This window comes from Gallinula chloropus, assembly GCF_964237585.1.
Source record: "Gallinula chloropus genome assembly, chromosome: 14".
NCBI lineage: Eukaryota > Metazoa > Chordata > Aves > Gruiformes > Rallidae > Gallinula > Gallinula chloropus.
The window spans coordinates 12,184,779-12,198,575 of record NC_140099.1 but is presented as its reverse complement, the minus strand read 5'-3'; the positions used below and the strand labels follow the sequence as shown (position 1 = coordinate 12,198,575).

Genomic DNA, 13,797 nt, shown 5'->3' with positions numbered 1-13,797 from the left:
TTGCTAAGCATGTTATATTTTCATTTCAAGTGAGATATTTGATTCTTCCTAGAATGAAGAGTAATGTTTTTGGCTTATAGAATTAACAGTTCTTTAATTTTTTTAAATCATTTTTTCTTTTTAATAAAGTACCAGACACATTCCTTGGCAGCTTACTGTGACTCCCTGTCACCTACAAGGTTTTATCAATAGAAAAAAAACAAGCTGGCAGGTGTTTCACATCAGAACAGGCACTACAGATAGAGTATTCAAGTACAGTTACAAGAAAAATTATTTAGTGATCACTAAGTATTTCCTTAAAATACTGTCTCCAAGTGACAAGTGTTTAAGAAGTTTTAATATACTGCTGATTAACACTAGACACAATTTCATTTCTTTTAACCATACTAATAGTTACAGAATTGCTAGTTGTTATAGAAAGCAACCCAACTTTTAAAATATTTAACCTAACAGGAGAGAAGAATTACAGGTGCAAACCACTGATCACTGGCAACACAAATCTCCTAGAACAAGCAAGCAGACAGGCATTACAAGTTTTACGGGGGCTTCCATGTTTCACAGTCACTTAAGTCATACCTGAGAGTAGAAGAGGATTTATCTACTGCAACGCTGCTGGAAATGCTGAAAGTTTCAACAGTAAGTAGAGATCTGACTGGCAAAAACAAGGGCCTAACAACAAATAAGGAAACAAAAAAAATCAGTTAATATTCTGTACCTCTTCAGAAGTGCAATCAAAACCTTACTATTACCTAACTAGGTCTTACCTAGGCTTCTCCTACTTCAAGTTGCTTAGAGTTTAAGGGATTAAGCCCAAATAAGTGTTTTTTACAATATGTAAACTCAGGTGTTCCTAATGAATAAATACATAGCTGTAGTGCCACCAAGTGACATGTGCTTGCATTTTATTTACCTGTAATCAAGAGCACAACTCCACAGATGTACATGAAAAGTTGTGATCGTAGCTGGAGGATTATATCCCAGAACAGGCTCATCAGAAATGTTCAAAAAATATAAAATCTAAAAATCACAAACATATTATAATACTTCAATATCTGTTAAATGAACAAACAGTTATGCATTAGAAATGAGAAAAATCTCTAACAGGCATGACAATGTTTAATTGCTAGAAGGAAAGAGGAGTGAACAGGATCAGATATTTAAAGGTGCTTACCCAAAATAATACAGGAAAGCTCTGTAAGCAGGGCAAAAAATACATCTACCTGTATCCTCAAAGGTATGGAAAAGACCAAACCACACATACTTAAGTGTCTACTTCTACTATGTTGCATAACCCATTTTTAAGGCATTCCTGAGCTAGTCCCCTTCATCTTCCTTTGCAGTTGTTGCTATATTGATTTCCTTCGTTCTTTATCTGAAAAGCCAAACTTCTTTTGTAATATTGTACATTGTTATAGTTATCTTCAAATTATCTCTCTCTTAGGGGGAGAGGGCAGGAAATACAAATCAGAAGTTGAAGTATATTCATATGCATTGTATATATTGCTTTTTGATGTATTTACTGCATAAAACACACTCATATCCTCCTCTAAGATCTGTCATAGTTCTCAAATCTGTTACACAGTAAAAGACCACCCTAAATTATTCCAAACCTAACCCTAGAATAATTATCCCAAGGACCAACACTGCTAGCCTTTTCATTGTTTCCTCTACCTACTACTTTGGCCATTGTTTTTCCTCCCCCCAAAAATAAAAATTCCCAAGTGTATTACAGGCAATGTTAATTCAGCAAAAATTCTGAGAGCAAATAAGCAACACAGGTTAAAGCAGGTGACACGAACCACAGGAACATTATGCTGAGAAAAAAGTAATGACACAGAGTCCAACGCATCAAGTTCAGCTCCAGGCAGTTACACAATGTGTAAAAATAAGCATATCATACATGCAGGAGGATAGGTAGGATAAGCTTGAATGGCAGCGTGTATGGTGTAAGTACATGCAACTACACTGTTCCTGCAGTACTGTACTGTCCTGTCCTAGCTCAGGCACGTTTACACACAGCTTCCAAATCAAGGGGCTCTAACTCTGTCTACTATGCTATAGCTCTGCATCCAAACAGATCAGTGCAACCCTTCCAGCTGAGAAGTGAGCATTACAAGCATTTATGTAAACTGTTGCTTACTACATTCTCCATTACTGCTATTCAAGTGACATAAAACAGGGAGCAGAGAAGGGAGAAACCAGGACTTGAGGAAGGAAGCGAGCAGAAGGGAAAAATACAGAAATGCTTCAGTGCTGCAAGTAGTGCATTTGTTTATTTTTGATTATTTAAGTACTTAGATAGCATTGGACAACTGAGCTTTTCCATGTGAACTTTTTTTAACAAAGCCAAAACTAACAAAAATGCAAAACCCACCACACCTCCCCGACACATTGTGGACAGGTATTTAGGATGATGAAAGGAATAAACTGTAGCAAGTGAATACACAGATAATAATAAGAGCAAGACTACAGCTTTGTCAATGGTCTCAGAGAGACCAGACGACACATTCAAGAGCAGAGTAACATACTAAGTCACAGCCACACGAGGAGTAGTTTGACACTGAAAGTGGTTAAAGCTGAGACTGAAAATGTAATTGAGAAAACTGTAGGAACCTGACCTGTTCATGCCAACTGAGCCCTGAAGGCAGTACTCTGTGCTGAAGGGTGGCTCCTCTTAGTCCAACAGCAACTAGAAATTCCTGCACAAGCAAGTTGCACAAGTTAGTTTACATGAAATACATATAATTTGACAACTAGGTTATGAAACAGTCATGTCTCTGCTCCCAGAATCTCCAAGTATCTGGAGATAAGAGAAGAACTAGGCTGGGATTAAACATTAAAAAAAAAAAATCTTGCTTCCTAATATAGAAACCACAGCTAATACAGTCTAATACTTTTTGCAACAGGTCAATTTTGTGGTGGTGGCAGGAAGATAGGCTAATTGTTTATTCATTCTGGGATTCACCAGAAATTATCAGGACTACCAACCCAATATAGCTTCCTTACACTGTTCAAATCCAAGCTGAGTCATAGGTTCCTTCTTCTCCAGATAGCTGGCATAGTGGTGACAGAGTTAAGATGTCATCTTTTAGCCAAAATAAATGCCATCAGAACCAAACACACCTCTCATTTCTCTGTGGCATTCCAAATAGGTAAGAAAAGGCCCCCTATTAGATAACACTGCAAGTTTATTTTCTTCTGTATATTAATTCCTTGGCCAACTGGCCAAGAAATGCATTCAGTAAAAAATAGAGCACCATCAACAAAGTGAAGCATGGGAAGAATAAGTAAACTATGCTGATACTGTAATTTTACAACCCACCCAAAATAACCTAACAGGAAGTTATGGTTTCAAAATGAATGACTCAGAATTGTATTGTTCCTTTATCTACAGTAACTTCGTATGTAGATGTTTCCATATAAACAGAGATAACTTAATTTATAAAATCATATATTTGAGAACATACCTTTGTATTGGTCTCTATCTTATCTGACTGGATTTTGACTGCAACAGTCAACATACTTGGAGAATCCACTCCCACACCATCTGAAGTAGTCCTATTCAGGCCATCTTCTTCAGAAAAACAAATAGTAGGTTCTAACCAATGGGGACGTATCGTGCTGGGCAGTCGTACTTCAGAGGAAGGGACGACCCCATCTACCATGCCTGCAAAGAGATTTCCAAATGAGTTACCTCATGCTTCAAAGCTGTTATTGATGAAGGAGTTCAGGAAGCCCCTTTGGATGCTTAATGCCTTTAAAAGGATTTAATTACCCAAGTCAGTCATGCACAATGAAAACCAAAAACAGCGTAGGGGAGGTTACAGGTTATCCGTTATTTAAAACCTTGTCTCTAGCTCTAATCTTCACGGTGATTACAGGGTTTATTCTTTCATTTTCCCAACAAAAGTGGCAAAGTTGAAATAAAGGATAGACATCTTCTATAGTTTATGTGGAGATATTAGACTATATCTCTCCTTTCCATTTAATGAGATGGCACCAGGTTGACCTCAAAACACATGATAATTAAGCTTTGCAACGAAAAGCCATTAACCTGACTACCACTGATGCAGAGACATTTGAGGAGAAAACCTTGAAAAGTTTAAATATGTGGGGGTTACCAGCCATACCAACCAGAGTCAACTTAAAATTCTTCACCTGCAGAATACAATTATCTACCCAGGAAAGATACATCAGCCATGCGTAACCTGTACCTATTAAATTTAAATAACCAATAACATGTAGGATGTGTACTTTCATAATAAAGAACAGTCTGTACAGCTCATTTACCACAGGACCACAGTATCTTTAAAGACCAGTAGTTGCAAAAGGAAGTTTGACCTGAACTGTTAACTACATAAGTAACAGCTATCGTGACATTGCACTACTGTAGCATTTAGGAGCATTATCCATGACAAATCTACTGTGCCAAGTGATACATTATCTGAGAAGGGAATGAAAGATACAGAAAAAAACATACCAAACAGGCAGCATTTCTCCTGAAAAACTTGAATCTTATCTCACTTCAAATTTAGTCACAAAGCCATCTCAATCCCACCCCTACCTTGATGATACAGGTTGAGGCTGCTAGAATGGAGACAAACATAGTGTCTATCCTCAAAACCTTCATATTTAGTCACGCTGAAGAGTGAACCACCGTTGAACTCAAACCAGAATTCACCGTATTTTCCTTCCAGTGTACTTCCATCATCCTGCTGAAGGAGTAACAGAAACGTCAAAGTGACTGCTTGCCAAGTTTGCTGCAGTTAGGCAGTCTAATCTGACGTAACACTTGCTACTAGTACTTATTTTCCTGCTTGCGTTTAGTTATTCTCACACATAGCAAAGTAAACAGAATTGCTAAAATACTTGCTGCATTAAAATACGACAGTTTTATCTAATTAAAATACAACTATTTATCTAGTTAAAATACAACAGTTTAAAGATTACACAGAATTACTATTATAAACACTTGCTCCTTCCAAATACCGTACATACAGCATGAAAAGAATACCATGGTCAAAATAGAACAAATTTTTCCAGACTCACCTTTACATCTGTAAATATGGACACTAATCCATGTGTCACATTTAGCAGAACAGACAGAAAGCTTTGAGAGTTCTTATTCTGAGAGTCAAACTTTTTCCTTCTGCGTGAACGATAGTTTGGATCAACAGTGGAATAATATTGTAGTGTTTCTTCTTCAGATCCACTCTCATCATCTAACAGATGAAACGAAAACAACAAACTCTCCAGCTTATACACATATTATGCCAAGAACTTTTTTTTTTTTCCATTGGTAATGCAATTCAGTTTCACTCTTATTTTACTTAAACAATAATCTATCTTTTTTCTTCCTGGTTTAAGTAAATCCTTCCTTTTAAATTCATAAATTATTTCTATTATCATCTTAATCACGTCAACCAATTATGCTTTTGAATAACTATAGCTCTAGATGATTTAAGTGTATTACCGTAGTGAACTGCAGACTTAAATTGACTAAAGCTGTCTTTACTGAAAGTGTTGATGAGTTGGCTGGCTACAGATAGTCCAACACCATAAGAAAGGTTTTCAAATGTTTCTACAGGAGATGGAGCTGTGGGTTCCCACAACAATAAATCATTGCTGATCCTAGGAAGAAACACAGAAACACATTATCATTATAGAAAATATATGACTACATTCACACTTAAGGTCAGAAAAGCAGTATTTCCTTTGCAAACTTCACATAATAGTTTTTGTAAACAAGGAAGAGAAAAAATGCAAAAGGACAACAAATAATAATGCATTTATTAGTAAAAGTAATAGAATAACTTTTCCTGTAATTATAGTACATGCATATCAAAGCCTAACACCTGATAGTGACACAAAACCCTCTAGTAGGATAAGAGCTCAGTAGTTTGTGGGTGTGGGTGACTAAATCCTATTTTGATCACATGAATTTTCAAGCAACACTGGAGGAAATATTAGTTCTTTTGATTTCAAGTGCGTCTGTTGGGGTACAAATAAGTGACAGTCAGTACAGAAGTACACCAACAGAACAGTCAATGAAAGTCTCAGCTTTGCCACTTTGCTATGAAAAAATGCTTTGGAAGTGAAGTAATGCCTATCAAAGGCTAAAAAAGATCAGCATCTCCTTTATGTAGCTAATGTATAGTATAATATCCATTTTTTTAGTTGAATTAATCTAGTTGTAATTCTTTTGTTTTTCATAGAGAAAACTCACAGAAATAAATGCTGAACTTCTATCTGTAAGTTGGGTTGACTTTCTCTATATTTTCACAAGACTCTGTAAGATTTACAAAAACTAGGTTGTTGGGATTTTTTGCCCTCCCTGCCTTGTGGAATCTTAATTTTTAGGTGGAGAATCACTGAGTAACAAGAGAGAATAAAATTTAACACATCAGTTATTGAAGTACAATGACCTATTTGTAAAGCAGAACTCAGAAAGATTAGCACAACATGAAACACTGAGTAGAGGCCTGAACTATTCACTGGAGGCAAAAGATTATTTAACTTTAGCCTTTGTTCATGAAATCAGCCAAACACTTTTTAGCACCCAGCTGCTATGGCACCGATCAGATATGACACAGTGGCAGCTCTGATATTAACTTGAAAATTTTTGTATATATATATAAATAAAATATATAGTTTAGAAAACTATACAAACACATTCCTGGTATAGCTGCTCATGCAAATGCTTTTATCAACAATGAATACAGGACTAGAAGTACAGGTCATGATAACCAAGCAAAGCAATTATCATACTTGCCTATTGTAAAGTTTTTCATAAAAGCCTTTGTTTGGTAATGTTAAGTGAATGTTTGGTAACATCAGTTCCAGTACATAGTGAGAATTGCTAATTGTTTTATCCTGAAATTCAGTCATTTCAACTACATCTCCTGGCATCACCATCTGAAAGAAGAAAAAAAACCCCAAACCCTCTCAAGTTAAAAAAAGAAAACTGGAAGCCAGCAAATGCATTAAAAGTAGTGATAAGATATTAATTTAGTTGACCATACGCACAAAGCAGTAACAAAATGTTGTAGTACCTCTTCATTTTCAAACATGACCCTACGAGAAGAAAAAGGAGATGGTTCTGGTCTTCTAATATCACAGACATCCTTCAAAGAATGAGACCCTCCTTCTTCTTCCTCTTGAAAGTTATTATCACCTTCCTCCTCCTCAGCTGCTATCCTTTCCAGAATAGAGTGCACAGCCAGAGGGTTTATTTTCAACACAATCCTGACATTGGAGAAATTGTGCAGAATAAGCCATTAGAAATGCTTAGAGTTTTTATACTGATGCAATCACATGTCCCCTAGCCCTACTATCCAGCTAATAAATATACATAGACTAAATAGCTCAAAGACCAGGGATTTTTTATTAGACAGTAACATACTTTATCATCTGACAAAGCACTATCATTAAAAAAAATACCAAAGTTATAGACACAAAGGGACGTGGAAGAACCAGCATCAGATGAGGAGGTTCATGCCTTCTTTTGGGTTTGTTTTAATTCCATCAGGTCACTATTAGGTGATGTACAAAAAAGCTAGCACTCTCCCAAAATAGGGCTTGTATTATTAGGCCATCAACAGCTTTAAACATGGTCTGATATATGACGTAATGTTTTTATGTACACACTGTTACAGAAAAATTATTTGTACCATTATGAAGGAAAAACACACTGAGAAAATGTCCATAAAAACAAGCTGCCAGAAAACCACTAAACTTTCTGGCAAAAAATTCATGTGGCAAATCCTGCAAAAAATCTAAACTTGCCTCTTCAAACATCTTATTCTATGCTACAGCTGTTAGTTCCTTCTGTTCAGTAACTCTGAAATACTGTTACCTTACATGTGACACAAGCTGCAACAATTCAGTCTCAATATAGCTATCCCTGTTATTGTAACAGCTTTATGCCATGTTGTATTAACATTTTGAGGCAAAAATTCAACTGAAATTATTTCGCTTGTTTGATAGTCAATCTGGAATGTAAAAATAGGAGAAAAGGTAAAGTGACAAAAAAATTAAGAGATTTTCTCCAATTTATTCAACGTTCACTGAAATCTACTTAAGTCTACACAGAAACCATTATACATTAAAGCCATCTTGTATTTTTATAAATGGAGAAGTTTTTGTTGTGTTTTTCTTTAATGAAGTCTTGGGTTCTTTTCTACAGCTACATGTTAAATTTTTGCAAATTATTTTAAGGCATTTCCCACACAGGCAATCTGCATTAAAATGAGGAAAGTAACAGTGTTTCATAAAAACCTCTAACAACCACCATTAAATAATAAAAATTACCTAGGCCAGTCAAAATTGTCCGATGATGATGTTATATCTCCATCTATGCCACCAGAGACTTGAAAAAATTTTATTGGTGCCTCTGCATTACCTTCTTCAAATGAACCTGAATAGAAACAGATTTTTTTTTAAAAAATTACACACAGCAGCCACTAGTACCAACTTAGGGTTGTCCTGCCCTCAGGTTGGAGTCCAACAAGCTAATTTGCCAATGCTATTTCTAAGATCCTCTGGCAAATTTTGACTTTTCCTATAAAAATTAAAAACTAATTTTTAGAAACAAAATTTATTTCACACTATCTTCTAGCTAGCAGCACTCAGAAAGCCAGATGCTTCTGACGTATAGGTATCCATATTTACATTTATAGCATCACTATATTATGTTATGGCATTGAAAAATACAAGGAATAAAAAAATCAGCTGAGAAGTTTGCAAATATAAACCAGTCTCACATTTATTATTTTGAAAAATATCAGAAGTATGAAAGAAAGTTTTCTGTAGCAGTTATTTAGGTTATCATTCACTTAATTTCTAGGTTAGACTTGAGATTCCAAATTGGCACAGCTGTAGTATTCCCCTCCAAATCCACAAAACTTACCCTAACACCATGATACAGAACCCAAAGATACCAGCTTGTTTCAGTTTATGGTATAACAATATAAAAGAAAACAACAGAAATACTATGTCTACTACTAATACTACTACACTTGCATACGTTACCCTCTCCTAGTAGTAGCATTTTGACTTAAGCACATACTACAGAACACTAAACCGCAGCACAGATGTGCTCCAAAATTCCGGTAGAAAGACACTCCATGTGTTAATTTACATGAGAGGACCTCTGGGAATACAAAAAAAGAGTATTTGAATATAGTGTTAAGATTCTTACCAGTTAGGTCTTTAAAGGTAAGTTCTAATTTAATTTGTTCCGGAGATGACCCTCCTATAAACTCAGTTTTAAATTCCATGTCTGTAAATTCAAGATGAAGAATCTCCTTCTGAAGCGATTTCTTAAACCACGGTCCTCTCTCCTGATCGGACCGTAGGTCAGGTATCGGGAAGCGAACAGAGAGATTTAGTGCTGGGGCAGTGACTTGAACTGAAACTCTACAGTTTGCAGGAGTATGTGAATCATCCAGAAAAACTTCAGTAAATGCTTTATGCTAAAAACCGAAGTAAAGTGGGGGGAAAAAAAAAATCTAGATTAGAGGAAACAGCACTAAAACACACTATGGGGAAAGCTTTTTGATAAAGCGTTATCTAATATTAAGATCTACTTTTCATATATCATACCAAAACACATATTAGGAACAGTTATTATTACTCTTGGGATACTGGATTGGCCTGGCTGTGGCATAAAGATTAATATAGAATTGTCAGCTGCTGGACAGCATGATGGAACAGATTAGGGATTAGAACACAGTCATGATTTATTTTTGCTAAGTTTTGCTTGTTTCAAGGAGCTGGAAAGTTAAGCAGTTTGTTGGCGTAATCACAATTGTCTTTAGGTCTGTTATCAGCCATGCAATCACTGAATCTAAAACGACTATGTACTTCAGATAGCTGCTCTGCAGCAGAAACAAATGAAAAACAGCCAAAACAAACCAGAAAATCTAACCACCACAAATTAATCAGCACTAGCAAGTCTCAGGTAGGATGGCACTACGCATCTCTCCTGCAAGTTTATTTATCCATTTCACTTTAACTTACCAGACTAATGTGCTTGTTGTAAGAAGCATACATGTGAGATGCCATCATCTCCACTGTAGTTAGTTTCTGTGGTTGAAGTAAGGAATTTAATCTGTCTACAATACTAATATCAAGCTCACAAAAGACTGGACTTAATTTTATTTGTAACTCTGCTTTCTGTGGAACAGAACTGAGTCTCCCTTGACTAGCCTGAAAAGAAAGAGAAAAAACTCCTTAACAAGAACATAATGAAAACAAGTTGTAACAACTGAAAATTAAAGACTATTTTACAACAAGATGCCTTTTGCGTAATGATCAAAATTAGACAAAGGCTATTTTACAGAGACCGGGTGATTTTACATCTCCCACCTTACCTGAGGTCCTCTGTTATCTGAATGCTTATAATGAAGCTGAAGGCATGGCATAGCATGAGAATCATTTCCTTCTTCAGAATGAAATGTCAGCAGCTTTAGAATAAAAGTTAGAAATACTTAAGAAATATGGAGGAATTAGTTGCCACAGGAAGATACATTCATGACGTGTTACCTAGCAGACAGGCATCCCTACAACCCAGTCTGTGAACAAAGCACAACCACTTATTCAATCCACTTAATTCAGCTACTTTGAATGGTCAGTCTTCTAACAGCATGTTGGAAGAACAATCACCCCCCAAAGAAGCCTTCACATTGCTCAACTCCATTGGTTAGTTTTTGGAAAACACTAATTCTCAAACTGTGATAAGCATAATTAAACAAGAAAAGCAGTGAAGCTATTACTTAATGCTATTTCTGTCAGGTATGACAGCAGTCTGGTTCACTATTTGAACTTATAATTCAAACATAAGTTGCACCTTAAAATCATGCCATATTTAAAAAAAAGGTGAAAACCTTTTAAAATTACAAACATTTTGAAGTCTAGCATTCTCAGTTACACAATTAACATTTCTTAACTACCCTGTTTTTTTATACATACCTCTGTGTAGTGAGGCTGAATGGAATGAGAGTCAGTAGAAAAAAGGCATTCCAGGAATTCCATATTCCCTATGGATAAATCAGTACTAAAACTTCGAGAGGCAGTCCTTTGTCTTTGTTCATAAGACACTTTGATGCCAGTACCTATAAATCTGAATTATGAAAGTGATGAATTATGAAAAGTGGCATAAACCAATACAAATTATGAGAAGTCAATGTTTAAATAATTAAAAAGTATCACTAAAATCCTTTTAAAAAAAGCATTAAAGCCATCACAATTTCTTCAAAAATTGAAAGTGTAGTTATAACAGATTTTAGCTTTAACAACAAAACCAACACCAGTTATGTTACATGTTCAACAACATAAAGTGTGGAGAAATTTGTAAAGAACACTTTAACATCTAACCTCAGGTGGCATCAACAGAAATCTGGGAATTTAACATCCTTGTATAGACAATGAAAAAGTCAAATGTCTCATGAAGTCTAAAATACATGCATAAGGTAAGACAAGACATATATACCCTTAAATTTTTTACTTCATACACTGGACTGGAACAGTAAAAACTCAGGGAAAGAAAAGACTGTTGAGTAACTGTACTATTTTTTTCGACACTTTTCATCACTACTGGTGTACTACTTCGCACTAAATAAAACTGTAAGTGCCTTCAAGTAAAAATCCCTATACTGAAATAAAAAGTCCTGTAAAACACAGCTATTTCTAAAGAAATAATTTATGTAATGATCATCGATTCTCTAGATTTCTGAGGTATAACCTGTACCTAACTTAATTCATCTACTGTGGAAGAGACCTATTCGGATTTTCATGTTTACGCCCTTTTTTTCTTAAACAAACAGTCTTGGGCACCAGATGTCTAAACTTAAAGCTATTTTGAAATTAAAGAAGTCTAACACAATTCAAATATTAAATTATACAATTCCTATGGAAATAAAGTTACTTTATTCAAATTTACTTAAAATATATTTTTGTTAATTATATTTATTAATAAGCAAAGTTATACCTAAGGTGATCATGAGAACAAGCTTCTGCAAATACTTCTCGGAAGGACAGAAAATCTTCTGTTGAAAACTTAACTGGCTCAATCTTTTCTATTCGGGCAAAGAAATCCCGAGCCATTGGTGTCAATGGGTTAAGGTTCAGTGAACTTTCAGGTGGGGGTAAAGGGTCAATATGAAGTACAGACACTGAGAAAGTCCCAACTGCCAGTCTAAAAAGAAGCTCAGGTCTGGATTCATCCACAGAAACAGATCTGGATGGAATAGCTGAAATACAAAATTAAGTTCACATAATTTTTCAGCAATAACACATTTATAAATATCATCATCTTACTTTTGATTTTCATTTCTTTTTACCAGGTTGCTGCATAACAATTCTTTTTGAGAGTTATCTAGGGAGCAGAAGGCAAAAAACACTGTTTACTTACATGTCCTTCTCAAGGAAGTCTGGTGCACCATATTGGCTGCAAGTGAAGAACCTCTTGGAGGTTGTAGTTCTTGTTTGTTACGATCAAGAAAATCGCCCCAAGTTGGCTGAAGCTAGAATAAAAGTATATGCAATTTTAATTTGACAAACAGATGTTAGACATTAGATCAAACATAAATAAAGGAACAAAAAGAAAATACATGCATGAACAATCAACAGTGTACCATGTCTTAACAAGGCTCAACTAAACAATGTAGATATGCATTACTTTGGATCATGCTTTCTAATTCTACAATCATCTGTACCATTTTTAAAGCATATATTCTCCTATATCTCAGTAAAAAGCACAACTGGTCTCCATGGCTTCCATAAAGCATATAATGGATTTGGGAAAGATGGAAATAAGATTTTTATTCTGTTTTAAGGGACAAATAAAATACAGCAATTTTGTATTTTTTATTGTCATTGCCTGCATATGCCATAATAAATGAAAAAACAGATAGTAATATGCATCTATTAAAAATAAAATATATATAAACTTCAAAGCATTATAAAATTAATACATTCCATTTCCCCTCTCGGTAGCCAGACAAATGAGGAACTTTCCAATAGAAATTCCACAGTAGAAGAGAAATACTATGAACTCTAAACTTTTTCAGCTGTCCTGGAATTTTGCAATAGTTCTTTATATTGTAAAGAACATTTATGAAACAGTTTCAGATAAAAGTGTTAACTTCAAAACCATTTAAAATGTAGTTAATACTATACCACTGTAGTGCTCAGTGGAGATCCTGCTGGTGTAGTTGTATATGTACTGGTTAAAGACAAGTCTAGATCCATAGTTGGTGGGTCTCCAAGTGGTGGAAGGGAGGAAAGGCTGTGAGACATGTCCATGTCAGCCATTGAGAAGAAAACTTCTTCTTCTAATAAAAAACACAGATTATAAAGAGTTATTTTCTAATGGAAAAAAGCAGAAAAGCCCCACTTTACTTTTAACAGAAATGTATTTTTAAGTTCAGAAATCTGCTAGACAGAATGACCAGCTAAATATATTAAAGAAGTTCCAAGTTCTCTCAACACAGAGACTAGATATTTTTAAAAGACAAAAAACCCTAATAAATACTAAATAATTAGATGTTCCATTTTCACATTCAATTTGGCATAATTTCTATATATTCTTGCAAACTTTTTGTCAAAGTTTGTATTTTCACATAATAATCAGAAAAAAATTATTCAAATAAAAACAAGTATCAGGGCAATGCAGCTATTCTATACTTCCTCAACCATGCATTTGAAATTGTGTGACACTGGACAAGTATTTAAAGTGTCAGACAGTAATGCACAGATTACTGAACAGTTTTAATGAATTACTGAATCAAGTCTAGC

The 13,797-nt window shown here is 35.0% G+C and overlaps 1 protein-coding gene across 1 annotated transcript in view; it reads right to left on the bottom strand.

The window, feature by feature from the left end:
• The window catches only part of ATG2B (autophagy related 2B), a 42,583-nt gene that overhangs the window by 16,440 nt on the left and 12,346 nt on the right, over positions 1–13,797 (bottom strand). The window contains exons 9-25 of the mRNA XM_084270547.1: positions 13,180–13,334; positions 12,413–12,524; positions 11,990–12,251; positions 10,972–11,122; positions 10,374–10,466; positions 10,021–10,209; positions 9,200–9,473; positions 8,311–8,416; positions 7,053–7,245; positions 6,773–6,915; positions 5,474–5,631; positions 5,050–5,222; positions 4,565–4,715; positions 3,468–3,667; positions 2,619–2,699; positions 911–1,017; positions 577–669 (exon numbers count right to left, since the gene is read on the bottom strand). Coding sequence (XP_084126673.1) covers positions 577–669; positions 911–1,017; positions 2,619–2,699; positions 3,468–3,667; positions 4,565–4,715; positions 5,050–5,222; positions 5,474–5,631; positions 6,773–6,915; positions 7,053–7,245; positions 8,311–8,416; positions 9,200–9,473; positions 10,021–10,209; positions 10,374–10,466; positions 10,972–11,122; positions 11,990–12,251; positions 12,413–12,524; positions 13,180–13,334 — 2,641 coding nt within the window. The remainder of the gene's footprint in view (positions 1–576; positions 670–910; positions 1,018–2,618; positions 2,700–3,467; positions 3,668–4,564; positions 4,716–5,049; positions 5,223–5,473; positions 5,632–6,772; positions 6,916–7,052; positions 7,246–8,310; positions 8,417–9,199; positions 9,474–10,020; positions 10,210–10,373; positions 10,467–10,971; positions 11,123–11,989; positions 12,252–12,412; positions 12,525–13,179; positions 13,335–13,797) is intronic.